The following is a 15,985-nucleotide window of genomic DNA, read 5'->3' as shown; positions in this document are numbered from 1 at the left end:
AAAGCCAGCATTTTTCTAATTACATTCAATAGGCTTTACCAGACATTCTTCCTTTTTTTTTTTTAATTAAGATAACAGTTTAAGGGAACCAAACTTTTCCACCCAGTCACCAGCTCGAACTCCCCTTGCAAAGCCTCATTCCTAAATTGCAGCTTAACGTCTAAACATTTCTCTTTTTTAAAATAACTAAGTTGGAGACGTGCGCTGGGAAGCCCTGTTTTTGTGCAAACCGCCGAGCTGGGCCAAGGCCCCGGGTTATCGGCTGCTGGAGCCGCCCAAGCAGAGCCAAGGGGTCAGCAGGGTAGGGACACAGATGGAAAACTCCGATTTTACAACGGATGCGTCGGGAGCTTTTGTGCTTGTAGGGAGATTTCAGAGCTTTAATAACATATAAGTTCTAAAAGACGATTTTTCACAAAGTTTTCTTCAAAAATAAATTAAAAAAAACTACCGAAACCAGAGAGCCGTCCCCGCGGGTTCCCGAGTTCGGGGCTGCCGCCGCCTCAGGGCCGCGCTGCAGGATCCCCCCCTCCTCCCGCCGGGAAGCGGCTCCCGTTGAAGCAGCAGCCGCGCTCGGGGGGCTCTCCCCGCCGGCTGCAGCCCCGGCGCGCCGGGCACGGGGATTTATGGGCGGCTGGGCACGGGGAAGCCCGGAGGAAGCGGCGTGGGGGTGCGGCGGGACGGGGCTCCGCGCCGCGAGGGGCCCGCACTTGTTGCGGCGCAGGCCCCGCGCGGCCGCAGGGGTGAGGAAGGGAGGGACGCGGGGGCGCAGCCGCCTCCTTACTCACCGCTGCCGGCGCCGCGCTCGCCTCCCGCCGCCGCGCAGAGCCCTCGCGGCGGGGCCGGCCCGGCCCCCGCCCGCCCGCGGCGGCGGCGCCTCCGTCCCGCCCGCCCCGTCCCGTCCCGCCCGCCGGGCTGGCCCCGTCGCTCGCCTGATCGCAGCCCGCCCGGCAGCGCCGCGGCCCGGGGCGGCTGCAGAGCCTCCCGGAGGGTGGGAAGGGGAAAGGGGGAAGCGGGAGCCCGGCGGGAAGGCGCCGCCTCCGGCCCGCTCCGCCCCGCGGGGTCCTCGGCGCCGCCGCGCCCCGCCCCGGCCGCCAGCGGGACATGGCGGCGGCCTCGGCCTGAGCGGCGCCCGCGGGACGGACATGGAGGAGGAGGACACGGAGCTCGAGAGGTGAGCGGCGGGGGGGACCGGACCGGACCGAACCGAATCGAACCGCCCCGGACCGAACGGGACCGGACCGGGGGTGCGGAGCGCGGCTGGGGCGGCTCCCTCCGTCCGCAGGGCCTGAGCGCAGCGCGCCCTCCCTGCCCCCTTCGTGAGGAAAACTGTCGTAATTTTAATAATTCTTGCTCTAAAAACGCCGAATATATCCCCGCCCTGCGCGGGTTCGGTTCGCGTTCCTGTAGCTGCGTGCCCAGTCCGAGCAGGCCTCTCCCTCCTGCCGCTTCCAGGCTGCGTTTCCTGAGGGAAGCCGGTGGTCCCGGTTTTCCCGTGACCATCCAAAGAGAGGTCGTTCCCGTGTGCTGGCTCTGCCTTGTCCCTGCTCCCGGATATTCCTGCTCTCATTCTTCAGTTTTGCGGAGTCAGATTCTCACTTGATCTTGTGTTCGATGTTTTCCTCGGTTACGCACAACGTGACAGTCGCGACCGAAGCTGGGTGCCAAATTGTGTCACCGTGTGACTCCGGCGTATTCTGGGGCTGAAAACCCTAAAAGCTGTGATTACCTCGAATGTGTAAAAATATTAAATAACATTCTGTTAATACATATTTCATGGTAAGATGTATGTGATCCAAAAGACAGCAGGGAAAAAAAAGATTAAAAGTCGGCCCCTGAGAATTGTTTGTCTTGTGCTTTTCTCTACAATAAGTGTACTTGCTCCTGCTACTTAGTTCTTATTAAATGTCCTTTGGAGTATGATAGAGGTCACCGTTTTCACCCTTATCCAAACAATTTTCCCAGCTGTTTTCTTGCCTTTATGTGCTCAAAGCACAGAAAATATGTCATTTCTCTGAGAATGGCTTTGACGTAGTGTGTCCCAATTCTTCCCTAATCAATTCTCTTTTAACAGCTATGGATATTTCTCAACCTTAAATATTGCACGCAATTAGAATTGCCTACTAAACTTGTTTGGAACATTTATGTGCTTGGAAATAATCATCTCTTAAGGGGATAATATTCTCAAACAACAGATATATTGTTGACAATGAGCAGTCCTGCCGTGTGGCAGTCCCAATTATAGTTTCCAACAGGTAAGTCTTGTACCCTAGAGGAATTATTTAATAGCTCTTATTACACTTTTCTCATTTCTAAGTAAAAATTTAACAGTCATATCACTTAATGTAGTATGTCCTTTTTTTTTTTAATGCTGACAAAAAAATGGCTTGAAACTTTTTGAAATCCTCACTAAGTCAAGCTGTGGAGGATGTCAGCACAGTAATGTGCTGAAAATGGGTTTATCTAAAGCAAAAATCATGGCCTGACAAGAGTTAGAGCATGAGCATGTGGAGTGTTTTTACCTCTGGACAGACCATGGGAGGTCTGTAGCAAATTTGTGCTTCTTTTTATTATTATTATTATTGTTCTTAATTGAGGCTTAGCCTTTATTTTTGAAATCCCTTATCATCAGTGTTTGTAATCAATGTGTTCGGATAGGCCAAATTAACACGGGGGTCAACAGAGGAGTCAAATTAACAGAGGAGTCAGTTATATGAAGGCAGTCAGTGTCGTTCCTCTTTTGTAGCAGGCAGTATCTTCAGTCCTTTGCTTCATGGAAGGTCTCAATATCCAATTTTTCAGAGGTAATCCAACGCCAAAGGCCGCTTCTACCTCAAATCCTGAGCGCACTCAAAAATAGCATGCATAGTTGGCCGAGAAGCACTTTAAGAAAAAAATGGTGGAGAAACTGACTGTTCCTCCTGGGCCTGTAGCTACCTCTTAGGACCTAGAGCACTTTCTAAAGTCAGTTTAAACATTCAGTGAATTCAAGGATCTCTGCAGCTCAATAATCTGAATTTTCAGGTGAGACCGTAATGGCATAGACAGCCATCAGTTATTAATGCCATGAAGGTTTTTGTAGAAGATGTGTTCATAAAATGTTCTCTCACTCTGGGAAATGTTGTGTGAAATTGTATCTGAATATTGTGTTCCTGCGCCCTGATCTGTGCGTTCCGGTGATTGATTATAATTCCAGTAAATATAATGTCAGTACAGGTCTTTTTGGGATCCTTAATGAGATGATGGCATAAGTGGAGGTAGCAGTGCTGTCTATAATTAAAAGCATCTAATCTTCTCTATAATGATATGCTGTAATTGCCTGTAATTTTACATATACCTGTTCATTACCAGTTGTTAGTTTTTTAATCTGTATTTTTGGTCACCTTCAGCAAAACAATGACGCCCTTTTCCTGAATGAGTAATATGATACATATGTGATTTTACTTGACTTTTGCAGTCTTTAACATTCTTGCATTCTTTGGGCATGTGTTAGTGTTTCTTCAGGAAGGTTTGTGCAAAAAGTATTGCCACAGCAAATTTGAGTGAAGGTTGTGGGCGCTGTTCCCTTTACTTATTTTGCTGCTGTTGGAGTTGAATCTAGCAGCTACAGGAGTTCTCATATTGTAACTGTGTTGTAAAAAAAGAAGACAGCTAGGAATTCAGAGTCCCAAAAATCCTTTAAAAGTATAAAGGTAAAACCTCCTTTGAATATCTGTAAAGTTTTTGACATACTTGCTTAGAGAATATAAGCTCAGTAAGTAGACACACATGACCTCAAAGCTGATCTTGAGCTTTTTTCCCTTGATCTTTATGCCACTCAGTGACTGTCAGTGCAAGGCAGAAGTGGAAGATGCACCGATTAAAAATAATGTTAAAAGAACTTTATAAGAATGTTAGGAAAATTAATTTTGGATAAGGACAGAAGTTTTCCACTCACAAGGCTGAAAAGATGGGTGCTGGGTCAGGCTGATCTATGCTATAATCAATGCAAAATAAGTATGTCTCATACTTTATGGCTTACAATTTTTGCATAAGCGAATAGAATTGGTGTCACCATATTAATATATTCTGAGGCTCCACTAGCAGCTGCTTAAAATATATATATATTTGTTTTAGGAGTGCTTTGTAGCTCAAATGCTTTGGGTAATGAATGTTACGTGTATTGTCTTATAATCTGTCTTCTGTTTGGATTTCTTAAAACCAAATCACAAAGTTTAGTAACTACTGTAATAATAGTATTTATTTTCTCTTCCTCTTTCTCCTTCTTTCCACTCCGCTGACTTTTCTGTTTTGAAGGCTCAGGATCAAGCTTTTTCCAGAAGTCGCATGTTTCTGCTGTGCTCACTGTCAGGTAGCTCAGGTTGCACAAATTTGCCCAGCAAATTCTAGGCCTGTATAAAAAGTAAAAATTGCCTTAATTTCCCTGTGTATGACACCTGAATTTGTAAAATCTTGGAAGGGAATTTGTTCTAAATATAAGTGGCAACCAAACAGCTAGTAGAGATGACAACTTGCATGTGTAAATTCTCAGTTTTCATGAATGGCTGCGAGCACTGGGTATGCAAAATGTCCTTGCAATTGTATGTAGACTTTAAAGAACATCCTAATACCTAGAGCCTGGCTGTTACTGAGATCATACTGATAACCTCGTGTAAGGGAGACCCTTGTGATGAAACCAATCTGCCATTGATGGATTGGTGAAAGGTGATGCAGTAACTTTCCTTTAGGGCCCACTGCTGAATGGGTGGTGACAAAAGATGCAGTAAAAAGCAAAACAGAACTAAATGCCTTCTTGCTTCAATCCTTTTTGGTAAGACCAGCTCTCAGGAATGCGAGGCCAAGGAGACCAGGGAGAAGGTCTAGAGGAAGGGTTTCCCTTGATGGAGGAGGATCAGGTTAGGGATCACCTGAGTAAACCTGGGTCCGTGGGCCCTAATGGGATGTATTCACAAGCACTGAGAGCGGTCAGCATGTGAAAGGCCATAGTGATCAGGAGAGATGCCCATGGACTAGAAGAAAGCCACTCCAGTCTTTAAAAAGAGCAAGAAGGAGGACCCAAAAAGCTCCAGGCCAGTCAGCCTCACCTCCACCCCTGGGAAGGTGATGGAGCAACTCATCTGGGATGCTATTTCTGAGCATATCAAAGACGAGGTGATGAGGAGAGGTCAGCAAGGTTTCACAAAGGGGAAATCAAGCCTAACCAACCTGATAGACATCTGTGATGGAATGAGTAGCTGGGTAGATGAGGGGAGAGCAGTGGATGTCACCTGCCTTGGCTTCAGCAAGGCTTTCAACACTGTCTCCTGTAACATCCTTGTGTGCGAGCTCAGGAAGCGTGGGCTGGATGAGTGGATGGGCAGGTGGCCCTCCTGCTCCTAGGGAGCAGTAACCCCATGCGTCAGGACAGGCTGGCTAGACCTGAGGGTGTAAGGAGACCAAGGCCAGACTCTTTGTGGTGATGCCCAGCGACAGGGCCAGAGGCAATGAGCTCAAACCAAAACACAGGAATTTCCATCTGAACATAAGAAAGATCTTTTTTCCCTGTGAGGGAGACTGGTACAGGTTGCCCAGAGAGGTTGTGGAGTCTCCATCCTTGGAGATGTTCAAAAGTCACCTGGAGAGAGTCCTAGGCAATGTGCCCTAGGTGACCCTGACCCTGGAGTGGTCTTTCAATAAAAATGTTGTGGGCAGGAAGAAATTATTAACTGATGTAGGTCCTTCATACATGACTGTCAGTATAAAATTTGAAAACTGTGTTTGTGCAAAACTGAAAAGTAACTGTACCTGGGTGCATGTTATAGTTGGACTTATTTAGCAACATTTTGTTTTCCATTATCAAGGAAAATCAAGCAGACAGAGGGAAAACACTGTCACCAGCCAGTCTTAACAAATGGAAGCATTGCTGATCACTGACATTAAGGGAGCTGGTAAGGGCTTATGTTAAAACCATAACAACCTGAAGAAGGCTGGGTCTTGACTGATAGACACTGCTTAAAGCCTCGTTAGCTGCTGATAAAAGAATTTTTGAGCTATTTATCTTCTTTTTATCTTACCCAGGAGCCATGTATGCATTTAAAGGTCAAATTCCTTTTGTTTTGTTTGCAGATTTCAATAATGTAAATGGGAATAGACTGCTGTGTTTCATGTTTAGAGCCCAGCATGGCAGTTCCATGTGAAGATCTAGCAAGTTAAATACTAGTTAGTGACTTTTAGTTAGTGACTAGTTAGTGACTTTTCCAGTCTCAAACTTGGATTGACACCAGAATTGGTACTCCAGTTCTTTTTTTTTTTTTTTTAATCTGTTCTTGCAAAGCCCTGAAGTTTTGGCAGGCTGCTAATTGCACAGCAGTGCAATGGGACATGACTTCCTTACAGCTTGAATTGAAATCTTGTGGCTGTTAACTTTTTGCACAGTGTACAAACACACTGCACTGTCAAGGTGACTGTCTTGCGGTGTAGTTGGCACCCCAATTGCCATTTTGCAGTATCACAGCTAGGAGAGCTAAACAGTAACTTTTAATTAGCTCCTCCCTTCAGTTTTTGAAGCCTGCCTGTTTTCTGTGTCACTGTTCTTAAAGCTTAGCTTCATACACTGTGTCTTGCAGCAGGGTGCATAGCTTTTCCTTTGTGTCTTGTGGTTCTCACTGGTTGACATGTATAGTTGCTTGTAGTTTGCCAAGCAAATTGCTTGCTTACACATTCAACTTACTGCTTTTCCCATTAGCTTCAAGCATGTACTGAAGAACAGTTAAGTTTCACCAGTGACCGAAATTAATTAGTGAAAAGAACTTGAAGACAGTGCAGGAATTTTGCATAATTTACACTCACAGATGGCTCTTTATGTGAGCATAGTTATTTAATTGCTTTAGTGTTGCCCACCCATTTTTTCCCAAAGGTCATACAGGCATTCTGGGTGACAGTGGATCACAGTCATGCAGGTGAATTGTTTTCTTCCACTTTACATAAAAACTAGTGTACAGTTTAACAGCTGGTAGTTGCCGTAATAGAAATTATATTGTCAACTATATTCTTGCTATTTTATTAGTAGTAGGTTCAGAACAGAAAAGAGCTCAGAACACCCCCTAAGTGGGGTGATAGCAGGGAAGAGCAATCCCAAGATAAAGTGACAGGAACTTTACTTTTCAGTGCACTGTACCCATTTTGTATACTTTATTGCTACTCTGCAATTGAAATTAGCATAGTAATCGTTTATATGCAACATCTTTAATTGCTTTTAATATATATATTAAATAATAATTAAGTTTTTTATAATCTTGGTGTATATATATAAGTATGAATTAAGTTAATATGAATGTGCTCTAGGTGTCCCTGCTGGAGCAGGGGGTTGGACCAGATGATCTCTAGAGGTCCCTTCCAACCTAAACCGTTCTGTGATTCTGCGTGAAAGCAGAGTTGCTTTGATAGCCTCTTTCTTCCCCAACATGAACTAAATAATGGTGTATGTAACTGTAGAGGGGTGAGTCCTCATTTTCCTTAGTAACTTTTTTCCTCCCTTTATTTTTAGGAAAGCTGTAGAAGAGTTACTTAAAGAGGCAAAACGTGGCCGAACCCGAGCTGAAACAATGGGGGCTATGGGATGGTAAGTCAGCAAGTAAATGAGCATGGAATTTGCTATATTTTCTTAATGCAGGTGCCGACAAGAACTGAACGCTAAGATCTATGTATTTGTCCCACTAAAAATATGATTCTAGATAGATAAGAACTTGAAGAAAATCCTGCCCAGTTAGAATTGCATGACTAAGTATATTAAAAGCAAAGCAATTGGAGAACTGGGAGTAGTTTTTGTAATAGTATTTTTTTATAGTAGATGGAATTGCAAACTTTAGAGTGCAGCCTTACAGAACTTCAGTATTAGATAGCCTCAATGTACATGTACTTACATGATGGCTACCTATTACTGGGTTGAATTCTGTTTACTTTTTAAAAAATGGATAGCATAACACAAGAACAAAGCCCTCAAAACATAGTATAATAATAAATTTCTTTCAGCAGTTTATTCGTATGTAAATTGCAGCCAAAAGTAAATTCAAAATATCATCCAATTTTGGGAAAAGGTATTTTTTTAAGACTTAAAAAAAAAAAAAAGTCGTATAATGCAGATGCTATTCTGTTTAGTGAATGGGGAAATAATAAGAGTGAATAATAATAATATGAATAATAAAAACTCATTTATTGTGTGAAATACAGTGTTAATTTGAATGCAATATTTCAGTTTTTACAACTAGATTATGGTGGAATGTAATGTATATTATTGTAATTAGAGACATAAGAACAGGCTGAGAGGATTCATGTGTCCTTAGCTGATGTAGATGACTGGTAAGCTCTCTGATATAGGGATATTCACACAAGCATAGTTAACTGTGTTAAACTCATCTGTAGATAAGTAAACTTATCTGTAGATAAGGCTCCCTCCACTGACAATGTTAAACGATAAGCCTATACCATCAGTGAAGTTCTCAACTGATTTCTCAGCTATGTTTGTTTTAAAGTAGCTCAAAAAAATTAAAATAGTATCTTGCCCCTAAAGGTTGATCTTTTATGTTTTCTAATCATGTTTTATATTTTCGTGCATTTTAGCCAGTACTTCTGCTAGGCATGCGATTTATACCATATGTACTGAAATAGTTGAATTGGTTTAGTTGCCCAGTGCTGACATAGCACACTTTTACTCTGTGAGCCTTCTCAAATGGTGAGGTAATTAATACAGATCAGTTAGCACCGTGAGGGGCAGTATGCATCCATATACTGTGAATTTGCGGGTTAATTCCAGGTGTGGAGACTGAAGATCTATGTCAGGAGAAAACCAAGCAGCCCAGAATCCTGTGCAGTGTTGTGGCTTCAACTTGTGCAGCCTGGAATCCTACCCATATTTGTAGTAGTGTGCACAGGCTTCTGCTCCCAGCTCTTTCTTATTCCTTGTCTGTGTGAGTGTAGTGATCACACCGAAGTGACTGTGATTACATGGGGTTTACTAACACCTGGTCCCCAAGACCTGCCAGAGAGGAGGTAGTTGAAGATGACCTGTTTTGAAAACAGCTTGGGATTCAGTTATACTGAGATGGCAGCTTGTTAGGCCTGAGGTTATTTTAAAGCTGTAGGAGAGAAGAGGATTGTTTGGAAGACTTCAAGCTGAGGAAGACATGGGGACTGGCATGAAGATACTTGCTTACTTCTCAGTTCAGGATTAATCTTGGTCTCAAATGTGGAGAAATATGAGAATAGCTGAACAGAGTCAAATGTGAGATCCATTTTTGCAGCACTCCTTCTTTATCTGCTAAATGGCCAATGCTTAAGAAATGGAGTGAAAATGGTTATACTTTACCATTTACTATAAATGGTAATACTTCACTGAGGGAGTACTTCTTCAGGACAATATTCGTTCTTCTGCCAGTCTGCACCTCAGGATATTCTGCATTAGGGATGATATTTTTGCATTTGATGTCTTTACAGGGATTTTTCCTTCTCAGAGTTTGTCCATAGAGAGATTAATGGGTTTAATCCCATCTGTCACAAATGTGCTGCTACAGAGCCGGCATAGGCTAGGATACAGCTGGTGTGTGGCCACGGGGAGGGTGTAAAGTCTCCCTGGGCAGCTTCCCAGTACGTCTTGGTGTCTCGTTCTGCAGGCACAGAGGAAGCTGCCACTGCTCTCAACCATTTCACAGAATCACAGACTGCTTAGGCTTGGAAGGGGCCTCTAGAGATCATCTATTCCAACTGTTCTCTGTTTCAAGGAATGTATTAAATATTTTTGGTGCCTGATTGTGGTGTTTTGATCTCTCAGAATGGCCCAGCAATTCAATGTTGCATATGTTAGATAGCCAATAAAGTGTTTGGAAGAAAACTTATCCTGCTGCATTGGGTACCAGCCTGCAGTAACATCACATCAGATGCAAGCAGTGTTACAGTAAATCCTGAGGAGTTTCAGAGATTTGATTCAGAGCTGACCTGTTATCTTGCAACTGTAACTGCTGCGAGGATGGTAGCGACTGTTTTGAACTTTGAGGATACCGAATGAAACCTGCAGAAAAGATTGTTTGCCAAAATGTGTACTAGCAGACGAAATCCAGGAAATCATGAACAGGCAGAAGCAAACAGGCAAGGACATCCCCAGTGTGACCAAAGCAGCCTCAACATGTAAAGCACAAAGCCTGCCTGCTCTGCCAAATTCAAAATTGTCACAGGAGTCTTTCATGAGGGCTCCTGGGCTTTCCTCCACATAGGATCATGGAGAAGGGATGCACAAACCTGGAGACATCCAGTACAAGCCCATCAATCCTGCATTGGTCCTGGGTAGCTGAAGCAACCCATCTTAGGAAGAAAATATCTGTTCTGCCATCTCCCTTTAGGTAAAAAGAAACAGAGGCTGCTACTACTCCAATTATTCCACATTATGTTGCCTGCCAACAGCTGTTAACATGGGAAATTCACTTCTGGAGTGAACGGGCAGGAATTAGTTGAAGGGAGGTGTGTGTGGCAGCGGCATTTGTGAGAGCTCTCTTTGCATGTTGCTACAGAGGATACGAAGTCTCAGCCTTGAAATATGGGACACTGTTGCTAGTATCTCTTCCAGCTTGGAAATATTTTGCCAGTGTTACCTTTTTGTGATTGGCATGGGTAGGTGCTGCAAGAGATGGGGATCACACAGCAGTAGAAGAAAGGCTTGATGGAGCTCCGAGGTTGATGGTGATATGCCATTCAGAGAGACCTAGACAGGATGGAGAGTTGGGCAGAGAGGAACCTCATGAGGTTCAGCAAGGACAAGTGCGGAGTCCTGCACCTGGGGAGGAATAACCCCAGGCACCAGGACAGATTAGGGGTTGACCTGCTGGAAAGCAGCTCCGCAGAGAGGGATTTGGGAGTCCTCGTTGACAAGTTAACCATGTCATGCCAATAGGCACTGAGCTCTTGGCTCCTTAAGAGTCCTGGCTCACTGATCTCCATGCTCTCAGGACCCCTTAGATTGGTGGTATCTAGGTCCATGACAATTCATCCAGGAGATATTGAATATCGGTATTTGCAGATTTCACATTACTGGTTCTTGTATGTTCACTTGCTCCTCAGATGTTCTCAAGATCCTTGTTCTCCGCACTGAAGTATTTCTAGTTCCTGGAGTCATCCGTCCTTACCCACTGTACAACCACGGTGTTTCTTGTCTGGAATCTCCTGCTTCCTTTTGATACCCTGTGGTGTTGTAGATCGTGCCACTGTGGTATCTGATTCGAGGTTTCATGATTTTGTGATTCACAGAGTTTAATCATGAGTAAGAAAAGAGGAAGAAAAGATCCTCTTTGAAGCTGTCTTTATGTCTGAAAGATTAAGCAAAAGAGAACAGATTCCGTCTGTAGCTTAAGTTTGATCTACGCTGTCGTGATTATGGAGTTTGAGATGAGAAAAGAGGTCAGAGCAGCTGTCTAGAATTTGCCACTTGAAGGGCCATTTGGATCCGAGATGTTACATGAATTTATCCTTGGTGCTCAGAGATCATTGAACCCTGGTGGAGTAAAGAGGTAGGATGTCTGGGGACTTGCACTGTGTGCCCTTAGCTAAAAGGGAGCTACACACTCAGTTTTCCTGTTGTGGTTTTGTCAGTCTATGGGTGTAATTCATAGGCTTCCTTGTAGCAGTGAAGCTCTGTCAACAACTGGTTGTTTTGCATCAGTTGAAAAAGGTGGTTAAAATACCGCAGAAGCTACTGGATAGACAAGTTCTAAAGGCTTTTTTTCTTTTTTTTTTTTTTTTTAAATCTTCCCACATGTAAGTTTGGACTTTGAAGATCCTATCAAGTAAGCTAAAGCTCAACTTAGTCTTCCATGTTTGCTCTGAAACCCCCCCCTTAATAAAGTATGGGAAACAGGATATTTTGAGTTAGTTAGTTTGACTGTGCATTGTAGCTGGAAAAAGATGATGAGCCTTAGAACATTAAAATATTTTTAATCCTATTACTTATAAAGCACTCCTAAAATGCTTTCTAGCATAAAGAGAATATTCAATACCAAATGTGCTCATTAGAAGTATTTCAGAATGCTAAATACAGGCAAAAAAGCTTTCACTTTATTGCATCTTGTCAGTGGTTGAATGGTTTCTGCAGAGTCATGCAGCATCCCTAGGATGTGATTCTACTAAAGCTTTTCACTCGAATGTAAAGAGGAGGGGGAGCACGGCATAGACAGAAGTTGTGAAGTAGATAAATTAAAAACTTCTGATCAGAGCACAGATGCTACCAAAGCCCTGCCAGCCGTACGTAACTGCAGGGTCCTTCCAGAAATCCTCTTCTGTGAGATCCCTTATGAAGGAACAGTAAGTGAGAATAAATGCTGTGCCACAAAAAGCTCTGGCCAAAAAAAAAGAAAAAATCCAGCTTCTGTTTGGTTGTGTGGTTTGTTTGTAAAATAATTTTTTACGGCATTTTGGGAGTGTCAGAAATGTCAGTTCATGCATCATAAGCCCTGCTATTTACCGGCAGCAGCTGATCTGCTGCGTGTGCCAGGGCTGGTGGTGCCAAGGGTGTTTGATACGTACGGCTACACCTGAGAGGAGAGCCCGTGGTTCACGGTCCTGCGCTCCAGCATCTCAATCAGCATCTGTCTGTTTTACTAATAAGAAATTCAGTCAGCGCTGAGCTGCAGTGCACTTGATGTCAGCTCTTTGCTGGAAAGCAAGATGGTTCATTTGCACAGGATTTGGCTTGAAACATCAAAAATGGGATTAAGATTTGATTTATGCTTACAAGAATGGATTATATATATTTTTTCTTGTTGATAATGCGGTATTGTCACCTCTTTGGGAAAGGTGGCTTGCTTTAGGGGTGTAGGATGTTTTATGAGTAAAATCCCTTTGTCTTATCACAACATGCAAATAAAAATATCTAGTGTGCCCTTGATTGGATGCATTGCTGCAGAGCTGGAGACAGCACAGACTGCTTTAGAATTACAGGCTCGCGTGTAGATCTTTGGTCATCTGCAGGCTCTGCTTCAAGCACCCTGGGGTTTGAAGCTTTGCAGTTCTTGCAGTACTTTTAACAGTTTTTTCACCATTGGAAATGCTGGCAAAGGTATCAGTGAGATAATGCAGTTCACTTCTGATCTTCACAGTTATAAACACATCGTGTTCATACGTTGTACACTCGTGTGTGTGTGTGCATGTGTTACCCCTTCAGGATTTAAAAGCACAGTTTGCTTCACTGAAGTCAGTAGAAGGATTGATGCTTCTCCTCAGTGCTGTAACTTACTGCTGCTCCATGAAAGCCCAGCAGCCCCTTTTACCTCTGTGTGACAGAGAACTGATGGCAAACTCCAAAAGTAGTTATCTTGTGGAAACCTGTCAGGAAATAGGTAGTGGAGAGAGAACGGCGTGGTAGTTCATTGTATCTTTCTGAAATGACTGGTGTATTTTTCTCATAATAAATCCTCAAAGAAATTATTGGCAGTTATTAACAGTGAACGCTGGAGTAAACTCCATGTCTACTTGAAAGTCACAAAGTATGCTGAGTAATCAGGCATGATCTTAATTCCAATTTTCCTGTTCTGCAATTTGAATAATCAGAGATACTAAAGATTTTTAAATCATCAGTGTGTAGCTTCTACCTTTATACAAAAGTTTCTGGTAGAACATGTAGTTCTAATATTGCACTGTTAGCATTCACAACTCCATGGCTGATTCAGGTAGTGGCACTCCGATCTTCAACATTTCTGCTTTTTTAGAGCAATCCCTTCGTTCTCCACTGAAATGCAAACTCTAAAAATATCTGTGAATACAGACACCACAGTACTTCCTGCAGCCTTTGGAATGATTTCTGCTTATTGAAGGAAAAAAAGTTCTACCTTGAATTTGTTCACTTCATTCTTGAAGAGGTGACAAACAGGGAGTAAAGAGCATGCATTTGTTACCAACAAGATAAATGAAGTATAAAATAGTCATTTACCAAAACCCCCTGAGACATTATTTGAAAAAAGAAAGTATTAAGCTGGCAGAAGAGAAGTCAGAAGCAATGGATGAGAAGCTGAATGAGGGAAAGGGCTGGAGAAGTTTCTTATTTATTTAAGAAAATGAAACAGAGTATTTTCCTTGGTAGGCAGTTGCCAGATGTAAGTTAAGTTTGATAAGCCTTGTGCATCTGTTTTATTGCTGTAACTACTTAGGTTCTTTGTGCGGGAGTATCTTTTGTTTTCTGAATATCTCAGTTCATTAAATAATGTTGACTGTAGTAGATTATGATCTTGTAAACCATTCCTACTTGACTTAAATCGTCTTAAATGTCTAATTCCTGAATAACTAAATTGAGCATTGACAAACTTAAATTTGTTTGTCATCTCAAAAGGGTACGTTAAACATTAGCCTTGCCTTATGTGCTTCCCCCTGCACATGGAGGGAAACAAATGTGTATCTTCAGTCTATTAAAATATTTTTTAATGTTGAGTAAAGTAATAGGAAAATAGACACAACCTTGAACATATCTTTCTGTACTGAGAGTTTACACTAGGTGGCATGCAAGGAAAGCCGAAAGCACAAATCTGTCTTAAAACTGCTGAAGTTGGACTTTCAGACTTGTTTCAGATGTCTTTGTTATGTCTTCTGATTACTTTCACGTGTCTTTGCAGGTTGAAATGTCCTCTTGCTGGTGCAAATAAAAGATTTCTTGTTAATACCATCAAAAATACATTACCTGCTCAGAAAGAGCAAGACCAAGAACGTGAGCCTGAGGAAGTCAGCAAGGAACCCGAGCCAAACAAAAGCAGGAAGGAAGAAAAACCAAAGAAACGTCGAATTCATCCATACACCCCCAGCTTTCAGTCCAGGAGGAGAGTCAGCTACTCTCCTCCTAGGTATCGGAACAGGAACCAGCACGCAAAGGATAAGTATGAAAAACGAGCAAGCAAACGATGAGGAAAAGGAGTACGTATTGCTACAAGCCAAGAATGTCATTAAATATTGGACTGCAGGGATTTTCAGGTTTTCAGCCAGAGATGACGTTCAGAATTGATTTTTGAACAGAGAGTTGGTTTTGTGAGAAGTAGCCTTGAGGTAGATTTATACGACTTGTCTTTGGGACCTTTAAGAGAGAAGTAAAGATGCAGGATAAATCTTTCTGTTGTTTTTTTTCCTCCTTTCCTCACTCTCCTTCTGGGTGAGCATTGGGTTTTGGTAATGGAGCTTGGTACATGTTACACTGTCTGATACAATTTATTTAGTCATTTCATCCTCTGAGAAATAAGTTTAAATTAAGCAAAACTCTATTTATTGCATAGCGTTGTCAGAACTTCTTTGCTGCTAAATCAATGAAGAAGTTTTGCTTGTTTGGGTTGGTTTGGTTTTCCAGAAACTGAAAGAAGGGAGATTTGGTCCATACCTGGCCACACACGTATATTTTATGTAGCGTATAAGAATTGGGTTTCTTTAAACAGTATAAAAAGTACAGATTTAAAGTTGACAATACTGGCTTTACCTCCCTGGAGGAATTCCCAGGAAATTCTGCTTGTTATTGTATTAATCACAAACCTGTGATAGATAACAATAAACATTGCCCCTAAAAAGCCATAACTGCAATAATTGTCTCTGTTTAGACTTCCCTCTGTAAGGAAGTACTTTGAACAGTTTATTGTCATGGTGCTTTCAGAACAAACCTTGAAGACAAAATTATCATGTCAGTCCACAGCTATGAAGTTTCTAAGTAAATGTGTAATAATAGAAATGCAGAGAGGATGTATAAATAAGTCAGATGCTCTCCTCCCAAGTCTGTGTGACAATATCGTAGTGGTGCCATTCTTAAACTTGTGACTTGAAGCAGGTATAACTACACATCAGCATATTCTGTGTCTTTTCTGTTTGTGTTACAATAACTTCCATGTGAAATATTTTGCATTTCCCTATCCTCAGAACTAATTGTTTTGAATGTAGGATTCAGTTTTAGAGTTTAAGTGTGTTGACAATAAAACCTGATGTGTTTAAGTGCTTTGTGGAATCT

At 42.5% G+C, this 15,985-nt stretch overlaps 1 protein-coding gene across 1 annotated transcript; it reads left to right on the top strand.

Annotated features, from left to right (window-relative positions):
* Window positions 1-1,061: 1,061 nt before the first annotated feature.
* On the top strand, window positions 1,062-15,107 carry POLR1D (protein). Its single transcript, XM_088522290.1, has 3 exons — window positions 1,062-1,174; window positions 7,526-7,600; window positions 14,622-15,107. The coding sequence occupies exons 1-3, from the start codon at window positions 1,146-1,148 to the stop codon at window positions 14,905-14,907; spliced, it is 390 nt and encodes a 129-aa protein (XP_088378416.1). The 5' UTR covers window positions 1,062-1,145; the 3' UTR covers window positions 14,908-15,107.
* Window positions 15,108-15,985: the final 878 nt, after the last annotated feature.

Source organism: Tinamus guttatus, unplaced genomic scaffold (genome assembly GCF_059628265.1).
Source record: "Tinamus guttatus ecotype Peru unplaced genomic scaffold, ASM5962826v1 Tinamus_guttatus_pri_ptg000150l, whole genome shotgun sequence".
In the NCBI taxonomy this organism is placed as follows: Eukaryota; Metazoa; Chordata; class Aves; order Tinamiformes; family Tinamidae; genus Tinamus; species Tinamus guttatus.
The sequence above is the reverse complement of the archived record's forward strand: the minus strand, read 5'-3'. Positions and strand labels throughout refer to the sequence as shown.

Coding starts and splice junctions, on each gene's coding strand:
- POLR1D (XM_088522290.1), top strand. CDS start 1,146: ATGGAGGAGGAGGACACGGAGCTCGAGAG. Junction 1,175..7,525: donor GAGGACACGGAGCTCGAGAG/GTGAGCGGCGGG, acceptor CTTTATTTTTAG/GAAAGCTGTAGAAGAGTTAC. Junction 7,601..14,621: donor ACAATGGGGGCTATGGGATG/GTAAGTCAGCAA, acceptor GTGTCTTTGCAG/GTTGAAATGTCCTCTTGCTG.